Source organism: Fonsecaea multimorphosa (assembly GCF_000836435.1).
Source record: "Fonsecaea multimorphosa CBS 102226 unplaced genomic scaffold supercont1.12, whole genome shotgun sequence".
Classification (NCBI taxonomy): domain Eukaryota; kingdom Fungi; phylum Ascomycota; class Eurotiomycetes; order Chaetothyriales; family Herpotrichiellaceae; genus Fonsecaea; species Fonsecaea multimorphosa.
In genome coordinates this window covers 301,116-323,076 of record NW_015971646.1, presented here as the reverse complement: position 1 = coordinate 323,076, position 21,961 = coordinate 301,116, and the positions used below count along the sequence as shown (strand labels likewise).

General features: G+C 53.5%; 9 protein-coding genes across 9 annotated transcripts; 3 read left to right on the top strand and 6 right to left on the bottom strand.

Annotated features, from left to right (window-relative positions):
- Positions 1 to 332: 332 nt before the first annotated feature.
- On the top strand, positions 333 to 2,144 carry Z520_06479 (uncharacterized protein; the record flags this gene model as incomplete). Its single annotated transcript, XM_016776979.1, has 3 exons — positions 333 to 385; positions 434 to 734; positions 795 to 2,144. The coding sequence occupies 3 exons, from the start codon at positions 333 to 335 to the stop codon at positions 2,142 to 2,144; spliced, it is 1,704 nt and encodes a 567-aa protein (XP_016631824.1).
- Positions 2,145 to 2,679: 535 nt separating this feature from the next.
- Positions 2,680 to 6,708, bottom strand: Z520_06478 (uncharacterized protein; the record flags this gene model as incomplete). Its single annotated transcript, XM_016776978.1, has 1 exon — positions 2,680 to 6,708. The coding sequence occupies one exon, from the start codon at positions 6,706 to 6,708 to the stop codon at positions 2,680 to 2,682; it is 4,029 nt and encodes a 1,342-aa protein (XP_016631823.1).
- A 685-nt stretch (positions 6,709 to 7,393) lies between these two features.
- On the top strand, positions 7,394 to 7,963 carry Z520_06477 (uncharacterized protein; the record flags this gene model as incomplete). Its single annotated transcript, XM_016776977.1, has 1 exon — positions 7,394 to 7,963. The coding sequence occupies one exon, from the start codon at positions 7,394 to 7,396 to the stop codon at positions 7,961 to 7,963; it is 570 nt and encodes a 189-aa protein (XP_016631822.1).
- A 5-nt stretch (positions 7,964 to 7,968) lies between these two features.
- On the bottom strand, positions 7,969 to 8,727 carry Z520_06476 (uncharacterized protein; the record flags this gene model as incomplete). Its single annotated transcript, XM_016776976.1, has 3 exons — positions 7,969 to 8,188; positions 8,273 to 8,385; positions 8,551 to 8,727. 3 exons carry the CDS (start codon positions 8,725 to 8,727, stop codon positions 7,969 to 7,971), a joined length of 510 nt encoding a protein of 169 aa, XP_016631821.1.
- Positions 8,728 to 9,269: 542 nt separating this feature from the next.
- Positions 9,270 to 10,768, bottom strand: Z520_06475 (uncharacterized protein; the record flags this gene model as incomplete). The annotated part of the gene is made up of 2 exons (XM_016776975.1): positions 9,270 to 10,299; positions 10,350 to 10,768. The coding sequence occupies 2 exons, from the start codon at positions 10,766 to 10,768 to the stop codon at positions 9,270 to 9,272; spliced, it is 1,449 nt and encodes a 482-aa protein (XP_016631820.1).
- A 564-nt stretch (positions 10,769 to 11,332) lies between these two features.
- On the bottom strand, positions 11,333 to 12,705 carry Z520_06474 (uncharacterized protein; the record flags this gene model as incomplete). Its single annotated transcript, XM_016776974.1, has 4 exons — positions 11,333 to 11,469; positions 11,532 to 11,996; positions 12,044 to 12,327; positions 12,386 to 12,705. The coding sequence occupies 4 exons, from the start codon at positions 12,703 to 12,705 to the stop codon at positions 11,333 to 11,335; spliced, it is 1,206 nt and encodes a 401-aa protein (XP_016631819.1).
- Positions 12,706 to 14,519: 1,814 nt separating this feature from the next.
- Positions 14,520 to 16,345, bottom strand: Z520_06473 (uncharacterized protein; the record flags this gene model as incomplete). Its single annotated transcript, XM_016776973.1, has 3 exons — positions 14,520 to 16,082; positions 16,141 to 16,174; positions 16,230 to 16,345. 3 exons carry the CDS (start codon positions 16,343 to 16,345, stop codon positions 14,520 to 14,522), a joined length of 1,713 nt encoding a protein of 570 aa, XP_016631818.1.
- A 3,697-nt stretch (positions 16,346 to 20,042) lies between these two features.
- Positions 20,043 to 20,442, top strand: Z520_06472 (uncharacterized protein; the record flags this gene model as incomplete). The annotated part of the gene is made up of 3 exons (XM_016776972.1): positions 20,043 to 20,147; positions 20,230 to 20,249; positions 20,304 to 20,442. 3 exons carry the CDS (start codon positions 20,043 to 20,045, stop codon positions 20,440 to 20,442), a joined length of 264 nt encoding a protein of 87 aa, XP_016631817.1.
- A 237-nt stretch (positions 20,443 to 20,679) lies between these two features.
- Positions 20,680 to 21,925, bottom strand: Z520_06471 (uncharacterized protein; the record flags this gene model as incomplete). The annotated part of the gene is made up of 2 exons (XM_016776971.1): positions 20,680 to 21,304; positions 21,363 to 21,925. 2 exons carry the CDS (start codon positions 21,923 to 21,925, stop codon positions 20,680 to 20,682), a joined length of 1,188 nt encoding a protein of 395 aa, XP_016631816.1.
- Positions 21,926 to 21,961: the final 36 nt, after the last annotated feature.

Below are 21,961 nucleotides of genomic sequence, written 5' to 3'. Positions count from 1 at the left end.
ATGGTCACGTGGCACTGCGATGCACAACTCTATCGCTACCCCTCTCGCCCTCAGATAGATTTCCTCGTATTACTAGTAGAACAATAAAGTCAATCAATCCAGCTCAGTCTGAACCACACGCCTGTTTGCCTCCGTGGTAGCTTTGCACAAGTTACGAAGCTGCAGATTAAGCGCCAAATTCTGGATGCAAGTGGGTCTGAGCAAAATGTTCAAGTGAGCTATCAGCGACAAACTTCCACTTCCCTCCCCCGGCTACTGCGAACTAAACCTGCCCGAGCCCAGGAGCCTGTTCCGCGCCGCCTGATCAATAATGCGAAGTACCACACAAAAGCATGAGTCAACCAGCTCTACACGACGTGTGGTACAGCTCCGACTTGCTTGACTGGTGCGTTGGTATTCAACATTTTGAACAAAGGTCGCGCTGACTTGCAAGCTCTACCAATGCTGCCCACCAAGCGTTTGAGGAGGCGGCCATACTATTCGGCTCCGAGTACAGCCAAGACAAGAGCAAGATCCACGAGGTCCAGAGTGCTCGATCCATTCTAGAACTGCAGGAAGCAGCCGAGAAAGCGCAAGCACGGTATGAAAGGAAAATAGAATCGTCCAAAACCAGGAAATGGCTTGCTCGAGCCGCAAGTCGGGTGAAATTCTACGGCCAAATCATGGATGTCATGGCACAGTACCATCCAGAGTATGTTGCTCTGGCATGGGGAGCCATGAAGTTTCTCTTCACCGTAAGCATAGTCAGTAGAGGGTGCGCTGGAAAGTGTCATGGCGCTCAATGTTGTTCACAGACTATTGACGTCCACGAGTCTACAATTCGAGAAACGGCCAAAGGCATATCCCAAATAGCCGTGAAATTGCCCCAGATCGCACTGGCGGGCGAATTGTACCGCAACAACCTGCTCATGGTCGATAATATTACAAAACTCTATGCTTGTGTGATGAAGTTTCTAATCAGAGCCAGGCGATGGTATGGTGAGAGCCGCATTCTTCACGCCTGGCATTCAGTTACACGCCCACCTGAGATCCGGTATAAAGATCTCCTCGAGGACATCGAGTCCTATGCAAGCGCCGTGAACCAGCTTGCAGTATCCAGCTCTCAGGCGGAGCAACGCGACATGCATATCAAGATGGATCGCTTGGAAAAGTCTATTCAAATTGCCGAGTCCAAGAACCAGAAGGCCCTGGGAGAGCATTACGCGTTGCTGCGCAAGCTTCAGCAGAATCTCTCAGGTAAGGTAGACCCCCAACATGTCTGCTTAAAACACCCACTTATCAGGTGCATAGATAGCCACGAGTTTAACGTTGACGCGGTCTTCAATGCACGCCTTTACTTCCGGGACATGCAAGCTGGCCAGCTCATGGGACTCCTCGAACAGAATAGCAAAATTGACCACGTACAAGCGTTAGAGCAGGTGTCGCTGGCGCGACACTTCTCATCGAAACAGCTCACGGCAGAGAATACCCCATTCTGGCTCGAGGCCAAGTTCAGACGATGGCAGAATGCGTCATCCTCGGCGTCGATCGTGGTCAAAGGAAGCCACAAGGCTCGACTCGCGCTGCAACGGTTTAGTTCGGAAGCCATCGAGCTGCTCCGGAATGCTGGAATCCCCGTGATATGGGCACTGCCTGCGCCATCCCCACGCACCTCCGGTGGTGTTGTTGGACTCCGCGACATCCTCAAGAACCTACTCCTGCAGATCCTGAAGCTTCGCTTACAGGAAGGAAAGCCAATCCCACCGATGCTAAATTCATCACAAGTCGGAGCGGCGTCGACCGAAGACGATTGGATCAACTTGATCGCCGCCGCACTGGACGGCATCCCTAGTCTGTTTGCCATCTTCGATCTCGCAACACTCAAGACTGTATGCCAGGCCGGCCACCCTCCGTGTCGCGTGTTCGATCACTTTGGGGACTTGATACGCATCCTCGCCTCTCGGAGGTGCCACAATGTAATCAAGACCATCTTCCTGGGCTATGGCGCCGAGACTCTCTACCTGGCGCCTTCATCGAGCTTGCAGAGGGTCGTGATCGACCTCAAACGCATGCAGTCTTCCGCGGCACCAATCAAGCCTCGAGACAGAACACGAATCCTGGGTGACAGTCGCTCACGCCAAAACCGTTCTTCCAGCACGAGATAGTCACGTTCTAAGGCGTGACTACGATTATGCCATGCATACATAATTAGGTAAAAGGATCTCTCATTATTTTCATACAGAATCCATATGACTTAACCCCTGCTACTGCAGTGTGTGTCTCTCTCTCTTGTTTGTTCTTTTCCGTTGCGCGGGATCCCCGCCCATGGCATGAAGTTTTGCTACATGGTTACTTTCCCGAGTACGAAAGTGAGATGTATATACACCTCTGTGTGTGGACCCGGACAGAGGCATTGATTGAGATTTGATGGACTAAATAGAGGAGACCAGACGAGACGGGGTAGGACGAATAGGATTGACACCAAAGGCAGATAGGCAGGACAGGGAAGGACAGGAGAGAGAATTGTATCGTTCTCACTTCCCCAAATCAGGGATGCTCACGGGTCTACCTATTACCGCCCGAGCATTGTTCTTTCTTTTCTTTTTGTTTCCCATTATGATTTCCCAGAACTCATGCATCAAACCCGCCCGCTCATAAAAGCCACAGACCCCCAAAATGCCCAAACTTAAATACCCATGATCACACCTCAGTCTCAACACCATCACCACCACGCCCATCTTTATCCCTCTCAAAAACCCTCTCCACACCCCCCTCCATCCTTTTGACCTTGCCGACCATCCAGTCCACCGTCCTCGCTCCCCTCCACTGCATAATCCCTCTGTGCTTCCTATGCAACTCGCGGTGATGGTCCTTGTAATCGCGCACCTGCGCCCTTACGCCGCGAGACCCGTCGTCCGGGTCATTGTGGCCGTCGACGTCCAGAACCTTGGCGGCCGTGGAGCCCACAGCCCCGAGGGGCTTCGATACCAGGCGTGCGGGCCCGTTGAGAAGTGGATTCTTGGACGTTGAGGACGCCGTGCCGGAGTCCGAGTCCGAGGCGGATGAGTCGTCGTTGGCGTGTGTGCGGAGCTTGCGGCGAGATTTGTCCTTTTTGCTTGACGACTCGTTTTTGTTGTCGTCGTCTGTGCTATCACCGTCCTCGTCGCCGTCGATTTCTCCTTCTCCTTTATATTCGTCTTCGTACTGATCGACCTGTCCTTCATCATTCGCCGTGTCCAACACCTCCATCACCTGCCTCAAATCCGCATTGCGAGCTTTCTTCGCGTAGCTCTTGTGATACCCGCTGAGCCCTCTCCAGAATTTGACCGTGAGCTCCAACTCGCCGAGCGGTTGCTCGTTTTCTTCCAACCCGGAATACCCGTAACTCGTGGTAGCGCGATGCGCGGCCTCTTTGCTGCCCTTCCAAAGCTTGACTACAATGGTTTTCTCTTCCTCGTCTGGGATGTCCTTGAGCCAAAAGACCCCCAAAGCAGGAGTGGAGTCAGGGCCAAGGCGAGATTTGCGGCATTCGATGATCAACGCGCTCGAATAGCGTTTGCGCACAGCAAGGAAGACAGACTCTTTGTCGCCTTTGGGTGTCCATTCGCCATCGTCACCCGAGCCGGTGGGGTACATCTTGGCTCTCATCATGTTGGTTCTCAGCTTTATGCGTTGCTGGGTGAATGATCTGCCTTCCGTCGTGTTCTCTTTCCCCCCCTTTGCTCTGACGGGGCATTTGACCTCCAGGGTCCCAAAATTCCAGCCGAGCAATTCTTTCGGCAGTTTCAATTCCACACTGCGCCAAACCATGCTGATGCGTGCACGACCGTACCCTATACCACCAACAAGAGGATAAGTCTGCATGACTTGGCTCCTTTCCTTAAAGACCCTCCGCAAAGGGAGGTAGACTATCCCGAGCAGGGCATCGTCTTCGCGTTCACGATCATCGCGGACAGAAATCATGACTTCTGCGGCCTTCCAGTCGGGGACGAATCGTTCCGTGCCAGCATTGAAAAATGGCTTCGCATTCTTCGGCTTGGTTCTCGTGCGATAGATCTTCTGATGGTTGAGGATAATGGTCGCGTAGCTACTGGGCAGGTCGTCATTCTGCTCGGCCTCGTCTTCGCGGTTATCGTTGCCCGTGTTCTTCTCTCGCTTCTGCAAGGACTCCACCTCCAATCCGGTGATGTTGTGGATTTGAATGCTGAATATCCCGCTGACATAGTCGTCCGGTGGAGGACTGGAGATGATCAAGGCGTCTTCACGTTCCTTGTAATCCTCTTCTTTCTGCTGTTTAATTTCCTTGCTCTCGTCATGCGCCGTGGCCTCTCGCAGCTTTCGCTCTGCCGTCTCGCCCACTTGCTTCCTCAATTCCTCTATCGTGCGGACATTTGGATCCGCAGTCTGTTTGGCGAGTTGCTCTTCTGTGATTTTGGTTTTGGTGAAATAACCCACTCGCCACTTGAGGGTACCTGGCATCTTTTCTTCGGGCTCTTCACCCACGAAGCGATCTTCACGCTCACACATTCTGTTCTTCGTCTTTTCGCTATGCATGAGTTCACGAAGATCCACCTCTACGCGACCAAGGTCATCGTCTGCGGTATATTTGTCCGAATCCCAGAGCTGAAGTCGAAGCTTCTCATCTGCATTGAGCTCTTCAGGCGTGACCAGAATATGCGACCACTCCGACCAGTTCGGTGCTTGATCGTCGACAATGATCCTCGTCGAGGCAACAGGCTTGCCAAACTTGCCCCAAGAAACGGTCATGTATGCGTCGCTCGACCCATCCATCGGACCGATGCCTCCATCACCTTGCTTGAAACCCTTGGCAGACTCGATGAAGATCAGGACGACTCCCCTAGTGACCGTGTCCTTCTTGAAATCGTCACCCACGAGCATGTCTTTCAGGTCAAGCGTCAGACTCTTGGGCGCCACATACTCGGCCAGCGCCGCGTCGATCGAGGACTGGACAAACGACGAAATGAGAGGCACATCCATCAGGTTGAGTGCGTGGCGCGATAACGGCACACAGGACAGATCCGCCTGCGGCTGTCCCATGAACGTCAAAGTGCAGAGGCTGAAGAACGGAGGATCAGGAGTGAGCTGTAGACGAAGACGCATTGTGCCAATGATCCCGCGCAGCTCTACCCAAACGGGGACGGCGATACCTCCTGGCAGGTAGAATTTGAGGTAGAGATGGGCGTTCTTTGCTTTTGCTTGCAGAGACTTGCCGGAAGATCGGGCTCGATAGGCGAACGCGAGCTCCATGTTGACAAAGTCGCCCTGTTCAGCCTCCATGCCCTCCCGGATGGCCTGCTCATCCTGCTCCTTTTGCTGGTTGTTTTGGTGACTGTCCTCCGACTTGCTCTGATCCTCGCCGCCAGCGCTACTCTCAACTTCTCCCTCCCCGGACGCTGTCCGATCATTTTCGCTTCCGTCTCCAGCTTCCCTGAGTTTCCCATCTGCGCCAACAGATTGACTCGCGGCGCCTGTGGGTAACCAATTGATTCCTAGAATGCGAAAGGCTTCACTGCCTTGGCCCAAATCATCGACGCTGACCATCCGCACCACCTTCGGAAGAGATGCCTGCATGACATCCTCCAACATGTCAGAAATGGAAGTGAACAGGTCTGGATTGACAAGGGGCCACACAGCGGACAAGAGGTTGTTCAACCAGGCGACCGATTCTGGGATGGCATCTTCAGCCTGAGTGGTGTGAAGTTCTTCCTGGCGTGCGGCATCCCAGACCTCGTCCTTGCAGATTGCTTCCACCTTTTTCCCGAGCCAGTCCCTGATCTGCAGTATCACGACGGCCGCGATGACGCCTGGTATGAAGATGGCGACCGCAGCACCAAGAAGCCTCGACTGCAAAGATGACCCCTTTTCGTAAAGACTCACACCGAAGACTCGGCTAACGACCTCGCCCAGTGACAGTAGCCCCAGAACGCTCACAAGGCCTATCGTGATGGCACGCTCATATGTCCTGGCCAGCTCATTCTTCAAGTCATCAAACTTCGGAGGCGGGAACAACTTTTGCATACCGTCCAGGCTATCCTGGACCTCGGCGCGCTCCTTGTCAAGTTCTTGGCCCGATTTCTTCATGCCATCGACTCCCGTTTTGGTTCGAAAATTGGTTCCTGTGGCGGGGATGTTCTCCTCGGCGGCCTTGAGATCCTTGCGTGTCGAGTCTCGAATGATGATGGGCAAGTGAGTCACGGGGTCTGTCACTTCTCTACCGCCATCACTGCGCTTCTTGTGTTTCATGTCCTTTCTCTTTTGGCGAGGGTCATGGTGGCCCGCGACGGCCTCGGTAGCCGATTGACCTGGTTGGTCTGTCTTGGTGTCCCCTGCATCCCGGTCTTTTTCTTGTTGTTGCGGTTGTCGGTCCTCTTCTTCTCGACGACCCTGCTCTTCTTCCTGCCCGTCTCTTCCACGTGGCTGCTGTCCGGGGGTCTGGATGTTCCGATTTTGAGACCTGTAGGGATCGTGGCTCGATTTGGGCCCTTCCTCCTCGCCCTTCAAAATACCCTTGGCGGCATGGTATGCTCTTTTGACGGTCGAGTCATCGGTCTCGTCATGCTGGGCCTGTTCGGCTTGTTGCTGCTGGTTGTTCAACTCGCTCCGCTCGGCTCTGTATTTCTGGATGGTAGGAATAGGATGGCGCGCAGAGTGAGGGGCCTGGTAGGTTCTGCGCTGGGACTCTGGGTCGAAGTCGTCCGCCGAAGACATGTTTGCCCATAAGAGACACAGAGACAGAGAGGGGTCTGTTGACGAGAGCTAAGGGAATGCTAAAGAACTCTGCCTACCTAGAGGTGATGGACAAGGTGTAGTGAGAACCGGTCTCAGCACCAAGACACCAAAACAATAAACAAGGCCCAGAAGGCTCTGTAAAATATTCACATCATATCACTCCGCAAATGCTACGACGACCAACGGTGAATCAAGGCACAGGCATTGGGGAAGAACGAAGTCGGAGGATTTGACAATGACGTCGAAACTCCACGCAGCCAAACCAGCAGCAAGACACGGAGTTCAGTAAGCGAAGCCAAACAGATGCTTCAAAGGCATCTCCACCGACTGAAAGGGTTCAGCGCGACGGATGATCTGCCAGTAGAACATGGTCTGATGCTTGTTTTGTTTTGCGGCCTGGCTGCATTGTCAGCCCAAGGCGAAGCAGAACCGAGAAACAAGGACCATCCAGTCGAGCAGTTAAGGCAGTGTGCGGAGTGTACGGAGTTGTTACTGGGAATGACAGCAGGAGGATGATCGACCGCCAAGGGCTAGTCAGGCCCGAGTGGCGTTGCTGGCGTTGCTGGCGTTGCGGGGATCTGCAGCCAGGATCTCTTCCCATGTACTCGGTATTGAGTCCTTATCACACACTGACCGAGAGCTGCATGTGTGAAAGAGGTCCTTGATGTCCAGCACAGGTGCAGGCCAAGCAAGATCAAGAACAATCACCCACACCCACTACGATGTCCTCCAACTTCCTCGCCGTCCCGAACAGTTCCATCGTCTATCAAAGGACGACATCAAGGCCGCCTACCGCCGTGCTTTACTCATCCATCACCCAGACAAAGCTCCCAGCACCACCAAGAACGTCTCCCTAAGAACTCTGCAGAGCAATGGTGCTTCAACACCCACGCCCGTCTACTCCATCGATGACATCGTTGTCGCATATGAAGTCCTATCCGACTCTAAAAGACGCGCAGAATATGATCGTACCCTGAACCCCGCCGTCAGTTTTGGCGGGAATAATGAGGGGGGCGAGAAAGGCACACACATTGGAGTAGAGATCTATGACCTCGAAGACCTCAAGTTCGACGAGTCGCAGGGTATCTGGTCCAAGAGCTGCCGTTGTGGTGACGAACAAGGCTATACCGTGACCGAGTCGGATCTCGAGAAAGAGGCGCAGCAAGGGGAGATTTATGTCGGCTGTCGAGGTTGTAGTCTCTTTATAAAGGTCTTGTTTGCTCTGGAAGAATAACCGCCTCAATTCGGCCTCGTACTCGCCTTCTCGACTTCGCGCAGGGTGTTCATGGCCTCACAAACATCCGCCGACCGGCCTTGCAGAATGGCTTCAAACTCTTGCTTGATCATTTCATGCGCCCTGCCGAGCTCTTGAACTGCGTGAATGATCCGTCTCTCAACATCTGCCTTCCTCTCGGTTAACGCGAGCAGTCTGGTCAGGAAGTCGTCTCGATACCGCCTCCTGTGGGCGCGAAGGCCAAAACAGTCAGGAGGGGATTGTAACAACCCACGAAAGGAGAGACAGATTCTCTCAGGGAAGACTCACATGTCCTGCTGGTGCCTCTCCACCCTCCCGTCAACCTGGGCGTTGAGCTCCTGAAACCGGGCCTCAAACTCCTGCTCCAGACGTTGCTGTCTTTGTCCTTTGCGGAGGCCAACCTGGGGGAAGGTGGAGTCAGTATTGGCAGAGTCTCTTCGCGGCATGCTAGAAGAGGCACACTGGTATCGGCGAGTGAGGGTCATTTGTATGCCAAAATGCAAAGAACACAAGAAAATGAAAAAAAAAAAACAAGTCCTTCTCTCTCGAGAACCATACTCACGTACATCAATAGCCATACTCTTCCTCAAACTCTCCTCACTCCTCTTCAAGTTCAACTGATTGCTACTCGTGCTCGTGCCGTCGACCTCGACCTCGACCTCCATCTCCATGTCTCCGTCACTCTCTTCGTCCCTGTTGAGCCGAGCCGGCATGGAGATCCTCTTGCCGCGTTTCGAAGACATTGATTGACAACACGATAAACTGTGTGAAAAAGCCGGTGAGCCGGTGAAATGATCACGAGGTGTCGAGGAGAGAGGTGCGGCTGGGAATGAAATAAAGCTGGTGGGAAGCGTGCGGGCTTGAGACGAGGGTCTCCAGAGAAACTGGAAAGTGCCTGTGTGGGAAAAAGATATACTCGACCGAGGATACAGCGGAGTGAGAAACGACATAAGCACGCATCGACACCGAAAAACAACAGGCATCAATCAGTCAACTACCAAGATACCTAGGTAGGTTGTTACTAGGTATTCTGTTGCAATCCGATCCTCTTTCAATTATTCCTACAACTTCGGTTTTATACATTCTAGTGTCATCCACCACTTCAGGTGCCTTCCGCTCTTGTCTTTCTGACGTTTTCGAGCTACTGCTAAAGATACACTCATAAAAGAATCATTACTCCACGGATAAAGATTGTCCCAGAGGTAATAGAATCGTTGTTCACCGTCAACACTTCTCTTCATGCTGCTCAGAATAGAACCACCGATCCAGTGGTTCTGTTTTCTGTCTAGTCCACAATTTCCAACTCACCTTGTCGATCCTGCGCAAAAAGGTCCTTGTATCCATCCCACAGCCTAACCAATTCGGCCACATACTCCTTGTGCACCTGATCCAGATACTTTTCGTCGACGTTGTTATCCTTGGACCCCTGTTGCACGACCCGGATCGGTCTTCCCACCACCACGTTGACTGCCCTCCTGTATGGCAGTAATCCGACGTCGTAGTTGAAGATTCCTCTCGCGTGGAATAGTGGGATGGTGAATCCCATAAACTTTTTAACCAGCATTTGGGATTTGTGGATCCAAGGATGTTCGACACTATCGATTTGGTCGTAGAGCTCGTTTTCGCCAAACGCGAGAACGGGGACGAGGTCGGCACCAGTGCGTATCGCTAGTTTAACGAAACCCTTTCTGCTTCTCAGGACCAGGCGGAGCGAATGAGGCTTCGCATCGAGAGATTCGCGGGCACCACCAATAACAATTGTAACGGCCCGACCCATGCCTTCACCATTCAATCCTCCTTTGCACAGGATGTTCTCGATGGATTCGCGCGATACCGAAGCCAAGCCCATGGCCAAGGCATAGTCTCGATAGAACGGAACTCGGAAATTTGTGTCGAGGGTCAACAAGGTATTCGTGATGCCAGGGTAGAGGTCCGAAAAGCCCAAAGCCTCCGTGGCAAACGCAGCAAAGGCGCCGTGGGAGATGATTCCGTGCGGATGGTATCCAAAGATGTATTTCCTCGTTGGCTCGAGCTCGACGGTGCGATGCAAGCGAGCGGGGAAGTAGGATGCGAACAGGGACCAGAATTTCGAGCCACGCATCCACTGTGATCTTCTCGAAAGGGTCCCATTGGTGGCATCCTCACTGATGACGAGGGTGTAGATGAGGTACGGGATAAGGAGGGGCCAGGTAAGAGGGATTGCGCAGAGGAGGAAGAAGAGGGAGATCAACAGAGGGATGGTGGTAGTGTGCCACAGGACGGCTAGAGTTTGAAGCCTCCGCTGTAATGGCACGTTGAGAGGTGCCCACCGTATCCTATTGCGAGACAGTTAGCCCACGATAGCAGACTTCGAGAAGATGCATACGCAGAAGTCTGCCAGCCGGCGCCAGCCTTTCGGCCACTTGCAAGCTCATCCTGGCGCTTAGGTGGCCGATTGCGTTTCCTCTCTCGCGGCGCAGTCTCTCCATTGTGCTTGAGGGAATCTTCATAGCCGTCGCTGGGCTTGATGCTTGTCAAGGTCTCTCCACTACCATTCACATGCTTCTCATAAAGGACCTTTCCTTCGTCTGGTTGCTGTCGGTTGTTTTGACCATTGACTGCCGGTTGGACAGATCCATTCACCGCAGCGTGTTCATCTCCATCGTGGCTGCGGACTTCGCCATTCGGACCACTCGTAACGGCATCTGCGTAGGACTTTGGAGGAAGCTCATTCTCAGCACGTTCCTCTGGCTGGGACGGCTCCGGATTCAGTTGCCCGTGTCCCTGTACTGCGGTCGCAGCCATTTCCGTGTAGGCGGAGAGTGAGTCGCTCTGAAGCGATTGAGCGCGTTCACGGAACCAGGCAAAATCCGAATGGCCGCGCCGAAGCATCAATCAACACATGTGTAAAGGTCCCAGTCCACGTGTAAGCACAACGAGCTCGAATAGGAGTCTGCCGGGAGGTTGCAAGCAATAATGTGTGTATCCACGGCGAGTGCAACGCGGCTGTGACTTGATTATTGGAGGCCAAGTCCAGGTTCTAAATAAGTGACGTCAATTGCCAGCGCTGACCATTAGGTACCTAGGTAGGTACTCGTACACACTGGCACTCTTGACACTCGACTCAGAAATCAAAGCATAAAGTATCCTAGCCTCGCCAGGTACCAACTCGCCAGATACAGAGGAGCCGATACCCTTGCGTACCTAGGTGTGTACAGCGCTTTCCCATTATGAAACCTCTCTCACAATGCTCAATAAACCCCTCGTATATGGAATTCCCCAGATCATAAAATAAACCAGCGTATTCTCCGGACTCTGACACCAATCTGCAGCATTTCCCACCAAGTCCGAATCCATCAACGACTCCTTTCAACTTGAGAGGTCCTTCGCCGCAACGCCAAATTGCAGGTTGTCGTTATCAAACACAGCGAACACGGCCTTGAGGAAAATATCACCATAAATAGACTGGCCGATGCCCTCGTTGCTCTGAAGCCCACCGAAACAAGCTACAGCGGAAAATTCGTCAGCGCGCTGAAACCAACCAGGTTCCTGAAGGGGGTCGACTTACTGGAAGAACCGTCGGAAACAGGGGAGTAGTTCATGAACGACCCTGGAATGACAGCGTGATAGCTGCCGATACCGACAGCGAAGTCGGGTAGATCAGCAGAACAGTCGAAAGTGTAACCGCCCTGGGAGTTGTCGTACTCGGCACCGTCAACCTGGTCGTAGTAGGCGGAAACAATGTCATCATCCATAAGAAGGAGGGTGGTGCCAGTGTCAGCGATGGCATCAATGCTTGCCGACTGGAATTTCCCATTGCCGACCTGGTAGCCGGTACCGGTGATCTCCCAGAAACCATTCGAGTTGTCCACTGGTGTGTAGGTGATGTCGCCCGTGTATTTGCTGCTATCAATGAAGCCAAAGTCGTACGAACCAGGGGCGCCCTTCTTCAAGTCCGCCGTGAAGACATTTTGCTCAAGAACTCCTTCGTTGATGGCAGTCTGGAAGAAGGTGGTTTGCTGCTGGGGTGTGACTGGACGAACGTTAGCAGCGAAAATCGGATAGCTCGCCTCCACTGACCGGTGTTAATGGAGCTGAATGCCAGACCAAGCAGGCCGTCGCTGTCTGTGTCCTGCTCGAACTGTGAACTGATCTGTTCGGCAAGTTCAACCGCTTGTCCAGTGACAGTGGTGCCACCAACGTCGACAGTGTCAGTGTAGACATTGCCGCTCGCGCTCGATCCATCGCCATAGGAGATCTTCCAGGTGGCTCCGCTAAGCTGCTTAGCCGTCGAGGACTGAGACGGATTGTAGATGCTGTGTCCAGAGCGCTCGGAGCTGGACAATTCGGACGAGAAGACCCACCTAGAGGAGGTTAGTGATCACCACCACCGAAATATATGGAGCCTGGGGCAGGATTTACAGATCTGAGGATCCAGTATCAAAGTCGAGGTTCAATGTTTGGCCTCCAATGCTGACAGGGCAAAGGTATTCGGCATCGTATTGCTCCGGAGTGGCAGTGACAGAGCCATCCGCGGCGGCAGCTTTGACATCGGCGGGGACGGGACTATTGTATTTGAGGTAGGTCTTTTGCAAAAGCACAGGACCAGCCTGGAATGGCTTTGCAACACTCTGCACAAGGGTGAAACCTTTCTTGGTTTCGACCTGTGGGACAGGGATGGGCTTCGCAAGCGTCACGCTCGTCAAGGCGGAAGCTGCCAGCAAAACTGTGAAAGAAAGCATGTTGTGTGGAATATAAAGAGAGACAAAGTTTCGAACAGAAACGAGCTAATGAATGGACGTCTTGCTGGTCGGATGGAGGGACTGACTTGGTAGAGAACCGTTCGAGACGGGCTTGTCGACGAGAACTTATATACCTGTATGTGGAGTTCACAAAGCAAACATCACAAATCCAAAGCGGATCCTATCCCACTTACCTGCACCTTTTCCATGGTAGATTCTGGCTAGAAAACAAGATAGGCATCATAACAATGATACTCTGGAGCCAACGCACGAGAGATCGTCGATATTGGAAGGACCGTGGAGCGGACGTGGCACGGAGTGAAAGGACATTTCGAGAAGGTCGCAAAGGCATCCGAGGCCCAGATCCTAGCGAGCCCGTGGTGACCGTCGCCATGATTCGAGAAGAAGGCAGAGCATACCAAGCATCGCATCGAAGCTTCGACAGTCCCAATCTGCCGAGGAAAGGCTGTCGAGGGGCACGATTGGACTGCAAGTCATCACGGCGGGCGGTGGAAGGAGTCGATACTGTCTTAGCTTTAGCGCTTTGGAGGAGATTGAGATTGAAAGCGAGGTTTCATGAAACATGGGGACCCCTTCTGGAGCATGGGAGATGGCCTGTTTGAACAGAAGCAAATCCGGTTCCTGATGCAGAGCATGCTGTGACGAAGAGGGTAGAGGTTGAAGGGTGTTGAAGGGTATTGATGGGACGATTAAGATGAAGTTGGAAGAAGAAAGTGTCCTGGCGGCGGCTGATTGGCTGTGTGCGCAGCTGCGCTAGCAGTACGAGACCGACGCATGCTGCTCGACGGACACACGGTCCAGCAAACCATCGCAGCGGCCAAGCTGTTTCATCCATCTTCCAACCTTCATTCCTACCTAGTACCTAGGTATCAAGGTGCTCATTCTGCACGAATCCTGACTAGGCCTGCCTTGTTGCTTATCTCGCCTCTCGATTCGTCCTCCATCGAAATGAGCACCGCCCGCACCGTTGCTAAACAAACGCCCCCGAGTCCCGCTCCCGTCCCTTGCAGAGACCAGGTTGCCTGCCCCCACGCAAAGTCTACTCTTACCAGAGCCTTTCCTCTCTTGCCAACGTCCAATGACCTTACTGCTCGTCAATACGACTTGACACGGGCAGAAGGCATCCACTGGTAATATCGGTGCAGATCAGACCGGATGCGGCTCAATCTGGCAAAGCCATTAAACCTCGATCGGACGCCATTCATGCCAGATGCGTGAGCCACCTTACACGAGTTCAGCCCATGCCCTCTTCCAGAGCGTTCCAACGTACCTATCATATCTAGCATCTAGTGCATGTCCTGTACTTCTGAACCTTCCTGGGTTCATTTGTGACAACTTACGAGTATACGGCGGTGGGGCAGACGGTCTCTACAAGATTGCGTTCAAGAAATACAAGCAACATCCCCTCCTATGAAGAACAAAAGCCCATCGGCCGGCGCCGAAATGCCACAGCTGAAGATGCACGCTCCATCCCCTAAGCTCGGATAATGAGGTGACATGGTGCCGCATGGGAAAAGAACAATCTTGAGCGGTAAAAGCTGGCGAGTATGGAGTAATGAGTATCCAACAGGTACTGCACAAGTCCTCGACACGGAGACGAGCTGGAATGTACTGGTATTAAACGTTCGTTTATGTTTTCTTTTCAGAATATCCGTGCCAAAGTGCAAACGTAGTATGATAACCTCCAGAATGCGCCAAAACAGGTCTTAGATCACGTTAAGGCTCCATGCTCCTCCTTGACCGAGCTCACCTTGTCCAGATCGAGACGCGGTTCAGAGCAGAATGCCGGCTGCCTACGGAGATCGCCGTGGAGGGCGCGGAAGCGGTGGTTGGGTGCGAGGCCTGGTGGTGGTGGTGTCAGAGGGAGGGACACCCGTCGCCAGTCCAGCTAACGTGGTAGCCGCATCGCTCTCCGACCGATTGAGGCCCGGCCGGTTGTCTTCGTGGCCTGGCTGGCGAATTTGTAGAGGATTGGTTGCCACAGGTCGAGGCTGGTCCATGGCACGCCCGAGATGCGGAAGAGTGGTAGTACCTATCGAGCCTATCGAGCCTATCGAGCCTATCGAGCCTATCGAGCCTGTTCGAGGAGGGGGCGGTATGCTTCTTGAGCCCGGCCCTTGAGGAAATTCGGGAGGCCGTTCGTGGGCCAAGATGGGGGGGAGCAGAGTTGGGCTTAATTGTTCTCTACCTGGACTAGGGAGGTGGATGGGAGCGTGGGAAGGCCTCGGTATTTCTTGGTAACCTCGAAAATCCGCTGGACGGCTTCTCCACGACGTTTCCTGCATCGTGGGCGAGGGTAGAGTGGGCTGATAAGGCATGGAGCTTGATCCATGCGGGACACTTCCAAAAGCGGGCGGAGGAGGAGGGATCGGCGGGGGCGGGGGCGGTGGTTGTTGCTGTTGCTGCTGCTGCTGTACGAAATACGATAGTCTTGACCTTGCGAGGGGGTCAGGAGACCCTGTAGACTCCACTGACGATGCACTCGGTGGCAGTGCTGGTAGAGGAGGCGTACCTGACCCTGTACCCAACGAGAGACCAGCTGCCCGCATCAGCGGATCAGGTACTTCACTCCGGACTGTAGAAGATTCATCAGAGACCGAACTCTGACTTGAGAGTAAGCCCGGACGGAAGTACTCTCGACCTTGCTGCACTGAGGGAGGAGTCCCGCTCCGCGACGAGGGCATTGGCGGTCGTTGTATCGTCCCTCCGGAACTACTGGGTTGCAATGTCCCGCCGCCAATAAATGGTGAAGATGCGGAAGAGCCGATCGAGCCACCGCGGAAATGACCAGACGCCTGCGCTGTGCCTTCTGGGTTGGCTTCCACAGATTTTGTAGAGATGATGCTTCCGCTGGATTCCTGCTCCAGCTTGGGCCTCTTTGCCTCCGACGACTGCCCATGCCTGGCTTTAAACTCGGCTAGGTAAGCCATATAGTCCTTGTACTCCTCGGTCTTGCGATATGCCGACAGCTGGACGTTGTATTTCTCTTTGGCGGCGCTTGCCTGGGCCTCGAAAGGCTCTTTGCCAGCAGGATCCAATTTTTGCCATCGGTCACCGACGAGTTTGGCTATTTGCGTAAAGGAAAGGTTTTGGTCTTTGACCTCCTCCCTCACTTTGTTCGAAAAGATCACATAGGCAGAAGGAGGACGTTCGGGGGCATTCTCGTCCGATTTAGGATGACGCCTGTACTTTCGCTTTGTCTCAGGAGGAGGGACAGACGGCCGTTCAGGACCCAGTGAAGGACCCGCGCCAGCGTCAAACCCTCTGCTACTTTCTGAGGGTCCTTCCTGGGCAGGAGAGCCAAAAAGGCGTTCGTACGAGACCCCTCGATATTCAGCGATTGCCCGCTGAAGCTTCTTTACCAAACCAGTCAGCGAACTTTTTCGCAAAGACAAAGGTCACCCACACACTCACCCTGCGATGCCCGAGTTTGACATTAAGAGCGTCGCTAACGCAGAGTAAGTATACCAATTCGCCCTGATATGTATGCTTGACAAACTCACAAGTCACTCTCTTGAATATCTGTCAAAGTCTCCCAGGTGTCGAATCCTTCGCCGATGAAAGCGTCGAGGTACTGCTCAAGGCCAAGGCGCTCGAGATGGGGTGCGAGATCGGTCATTCAAGCACAGGTAGTAGTTCATTGACACCAAGGTTTGTTGCAAAGTCGAGGCGAGCGGGTGCTCAACCGACGAGACAGTCAATCGGGGCGATAAGCCTCACAAGCTGTACGATGAATCGCGGTACACGCTGACTCGTTTCTCATGTGGAATTCCGCAGGAGCGAACGCAGATCTCAACCGTAGAGGGAGTGGTAACCCGCTCAAACAGGCTTCGGGTGGTACGTCTCAATGGTCGGATGAGTTTAGAATGAATGTCTTGAGTCAGATTTCCGACCATAAATAGATTGAATATATGAGCTTTTGATATCGTGTCGCAGCGGTGGTGTTTGTGCGCAGCTTGGTGTTTCAATGCAGAGCTCAAGAATCTCTCAAGGAGGGACAGCTTCTTCTCAGGCCTGGTCGACTTTGGGGGTGAGGGTCGATGACCGAGACAGTGATGCCAACGAACAGGGTCAATGTCATTCAGGGTCTTGAGTGATCAGCCTCAAATACCACACAGTCTCTGGTGGCATGTAGTGGGGTTGAGGCACCGAGAGATGGACGATTGCTAGACCCTTGTGACGGGTAACCGGGCTGTAAGGCTTCAATTCGGATCGGGCTCGGACTTGCCAGGAGCTCAAAATGGATATCTAGATCTTCGACCGGGAAAAATGTGTTTCCGATGGCGGCAAGGTGGCACACCACGCGTCTCCCAAGATGGCTTTTTGCTGAGACAGGAGGCGATGAACCGAGCGACCGAAATAGACTCACGAGAGAGGAAACCCCCGCCAATACCGATGAATATGATCTGACAAAGAAAAACGAGGCGACTGGCGCCAGTATACGGATAGAAAGGAGAATAGGTGGGTAGAGGCCCGGCAAATCACTCTATAGGCTGTACATCGATCTGGATAAGGAGTGATGTGTGGTGAAAAGAAGCCAAGTAAAAATTTCGCTGTGTGTGAGGCCGTGGAGCAAGGGAGAATCAGATGATGCAACGAGGGAAGCGTCCGCGTGCTGTGCCGCCATTCGCCGACTAGCGACGCAACAACAAGGACACCAAAGGGTAAAAAGAGCCGTGGTGGGAAGGGCACGATATTGGGGGAGCTGCTTCGTGGTAAGGTTCGCGCACGCTCGCAGCCTCTTTCCCTTTAGCTCCGTCCCCGTAACCGAGCTGCCAAAGCTCTCCAGAGGGGAGGGGGGTGGGTGTTTGAAGGGTGGTGCTTTGGCTTTAGTTTGTAGCCTCTTGTCCCGCCCACTCCCCGCCAACCAACAGCAGCTCGAATGAGCTCGTGGTGTGGGGAGGCATTCGTTTACACGCACCATTGGTACCTTGCGTGGACCACCGAATGGAAATGCGTGATGACAACATCTGTTCTTCCCTCCGGTTGGAGACGATGCGTCGGCGGCCTCGTTGAGGGCGGCTGGTTCAAGGGCGATCGACGGGAAAGCAGATACCAGATGCCTATCACTATATAGACAAAACATATATATCAAGATCGGGGTTCTTCTATTGAAGGACAGGTGGTTTCTTCCAGCACACTGCATCATTCGGTGCAAGGCATTAGGACTTCAATTGCACCGTTTGAGTTGACTCCTTCGATCGCAGTGAATTCCTGAAGGAGTTGCTCTCGACACACCGCCTCAAAATGGGTCAAGGGTCTTTGCATGGTTCGAAAAGCCCTTGCTCTGGAGCAAAGCGCAGCTAGGGTCAACAGTCTCGATGGTGTACAAGGCTCCTTGTCAATGCTGAGTCGGCTCCCCCAGGCCACAAGCTTGCGAACATGGCGCCGATAAGGTCTACTGAAGATCGACAACCTGCACGGAAGCGGAGGCCTGGTGAACGTGACAGGAATGCAGCCGGTCGATCTGGCGTTCAGTTAAAGTTGGTTGTTGAGGGCAGGAGCTAGGTAGGACTTCAGCTTCAACGATGCCATGACAGGGTCACGAAAAGAATCCACGGAAGTACGAGCAGATGCAACCCAGATGTGGATGCAGGTTCACGCATCCGTTGTCCAAGAAGTCCGATTGTAGTTGAAAAGTGCGATCTGGATACCCAGAGCCCCCATCGACGAGAACAGGGGGGGGAGGTGTCAGTTTGGTGAGATGCTCGGGCAAATGCTCGATTCGCAGCGACAGTCTTGGTTGACCTAAACCTAGCTTGGATCTGATCCAAAGCTCCGGCGTACCCTGGCCTCCACGTCTAAATTCTGTGTGGCGAAAATCCTGAACGTTTTGCATCCGGATTTGCAACGGCGGATTGGTGCTGAACACAAGATTGAATTCCTGTTTTGATGCGTCTTGGATCTGAGAAATGACTGGCCCGCGGTCCCCTAGAGCCGCCCTTCGTCTGATTCTTGCGGCTGAGGGGTAGCGGCTGCCATGCGCCTAGCCGGAAACTTGTTAATGACGAGATTCAGTAATGATCGCTCGGATATCCGGTGCCGAAAACGACTTACACCGACTAGGCTCGCAGGAAGTATCCTCGTACCCTCGAGACAAGTACCAAACAAGCGCTGGATCACCCACCCACCCAATTTCCCGATGGTACTGCCTCCGGAATTCGAGACCTGCTGTGTCCTTTATTCCATGATTGATGCTGATTTTCAAACAGAGACCAAACGCCGGGACTCGGCAGGCGTCAATAAGCGCGGCATCATTTAAGTTTGGAGCCGACATTGGTTTGACGGAACATACCGTCGAGGACTCTGGGCCTGGGATTGAGAATCCTTTTTGACGTACCGTAACGAATCAGGGTCTTTGGAGTGAATAATATAAATTTTTTCGGCAAATACGAAACATGAGATAATGGGAAACTCTGGTTCATTCCAAGCGTATTGGTTGCTTGTGGCTTTTGATGGGTTCATTTGCAGTAGATCAACGTCTAAATGGGCTACGTCTCCCATGACAAACCCCTTGAGGGTCCGCTCGGAGGGGGACCTCGAAAAAGAACCTGCTTCAATGGGACCTGCTTCTCTCGAGCGTGGATAGACTTCAAGTAGGGTGGAGGCAAGCTAGTATATACGTAGGTAGGTAGATAGGTCGTGCAGCGAGGGGTGATCTTGCGGCCCAAGGGCTTCACTGGTCTAGAACATGCACCTGAAGTAACTCTGGTGAGGTTGTTGGATAAGAATCCTCTCGGTACCGACCTCCGCAGACTAAATACCTAGGTAACTGCAGCAAAAGCAAAGTCAGTAACTCTGTATGTATGCACCGAGTAAGTGCTCCTAGTCAGAGCTGAGGAAATAGATGCGTGGGGCCGAGTGGGTAACGCTCTTGGCAGCGTCATGTTCGTCGCGTGCTTAACACATGCCATTAACCCGATGCGGCCTCGCCGGGCGTTATCGATAACAGCCTGCGCCGCCGTACACCTTCACCACCATCCCTTAGTTGCTTGGCCCGCTTTTCCTTCGCTTCGGGAAACTCATTTCTTCCTCTCCACGCCCGCCGGACGCACAACTGCTTCCATCGTCATCTACTCTCTTCCATGGCTCCTCCCCCTGAGCTCCAACCACCCCGCCCTCTCTGAGTCCTTTCGGAAACAATACGAGCTGCACCTCAAGCGAACCGCTTGACCCTTGCGCCCACAACCTCACTCTGCAGTGGCTCACCAGGCGCCGGGGCTCTCACCGACATCCGGATTCTTTTCGAAGTGCTCCCCAGTAGCACCCTCTGACCTTTGGCACGCTTACCTTCAAAAAGCCCCGGTCTATCCGAGATGGCACAACGGAAGTCTAACTCCCACAAAGTGGAGGAACAGGCCCAACCAGGCAATGGCCCGAACATTGACAGCCCTCAGCAGTTGAATTCTGAGATGGCAAAGGTATGAGGACCGGCGGCTGTCGAGCCTGGTGCGATTTCCGGTCAATTCCGCTGACGTTTCGTCCACCTCTGTTGGAGAAAAGGCATTCCAAGAACTTGCACAGTGGGCATACTCTGAAACAGCCCACATCAAAGGCGCCCGTTGACAGTTGTGCAGGGCGGAGACAACGGCTTCAGCTCTTGAGGCCAAGCTCGACGGCATCCACAAACATCTCGATCAGCTCCTGGCCAGCTTTGAGGAGCTTCCTCAGTCCAATCCGCAGAATCCCTCATCAAGCTCGTCCGAGTCCAAGTAGCGTTTAGCCCGCCTGGGTCTCATTGTCAGACACGTGGGCCTATCCCAACGTTCACATGTCCAGACGCCTGGGAGCCAATCGCGAACTGCGGTGAAGCCCGGGTCAACGCCCATCAACGCCAATGCAGGTCGCTTCTATACCTCCATTCGGATTTTCTGCTCATTATCGTGATCCTCGACGAAGGTTGCTCCAAACCTCAGCCCAAGAATCGTGTATATCCCACCAGGTCCTGCTGACTCAGGGTTGAGGAAAAATGGGACCGAAATTGAACTTCCCATCAACCTTCTCGACGACTCCGACCTCGGTGATGACTCCATCGATGAGCTCTGCCGGGGTCACATCAAAAGCAGGATTCCATACATCAATTCCAACTGCAGCGGTGCTCACCATCTCGGACCCCTCGTCCAGAAGTAACTTTCCGTCCGCTTTAACTCTGGGGCCCTTGATCCTCGTCACCTCTTCCGGTGCTCTTTCCTCGATGACAATGTCCTTGCCCGAAGCCGTGTCTCGGTCGATAGTTGTCCGAGGGGCGGCAACCAAAAATTTCACCCCATGATGGCGGGCAAGGACAGCAAGAGAATGCGTTCCGATTTTGTTGGCCGTGTCACCATTTGCCGCAACTCGGTCGGCTCCAACCACGATGGCCGCCAGGCGATCTCCTTCCCTTGCCATCAGAGCACAAGCCATCGAGTCCGTTATGAGTGTGGCGGGGATCTCGTCGTGGACAAGTTCATAGGCGGTCAACCGGGACCCTTGGTTGTACGGCCGAGTCTCCGAGCAGTACGCCCGGGTGAGCATGTCGGCGGCCCTCAAAGACCTGATGACACCAAGCGCAGTGCCATACCCTGCAGTTGCCAGAGACCTGTACCGACGTCAGCTCCCCTGAAATCTGTCTTGCACGGTTGTGTTCCTGCCCTTACCCAGTGTTGCAATGTGTCAGGATTGCAATGTCCTGACCTTTATCTGCTTTTCTTTTCCTCCCCGCCACGGTGTTCTCCTCGATCCAACGGGCTCCATGTTCCCCTATAGACTTGTTGTCCGAGACATCGTCCACCAGCATCCGTTCGGCGGCAACAATATAGGCTTGAGCAACTGACTCGGCAGACGCCCCAGGCTGCAATGTGGCCTTCTTGGCCACGATCTTGAGCTTGCCGACTGCATCTCCCAGATTGACCGCCGTCGGCCTGCTCGTCTTGAGATAATCCAACCGCTGACCTATGCTATCCTTCACCTCTTCAGGAGCTGCAGGAAGCTTCCCTGTTTTGACTTCGCCTCCCACCTCGACAGCAAGAGCCAGAGCCGCCACAATGGCAATTGCTGGCGCCCCACGAACTTTCATCTGTTTGATTGCAGCATGGGCCTCTTCGCAGTTTCTGATCGGAACATAAGCCGTTCGGTGCGGCAGGACGAGCTGGTCGAGAATTTGCAAGGATGGGGATGAGTCGGCCGAAGCGGGTTCATACTGGATAGCTTGCAGCACCATGACTGAGCGCAGATTAGAAAAGCGAGTGATGATTTG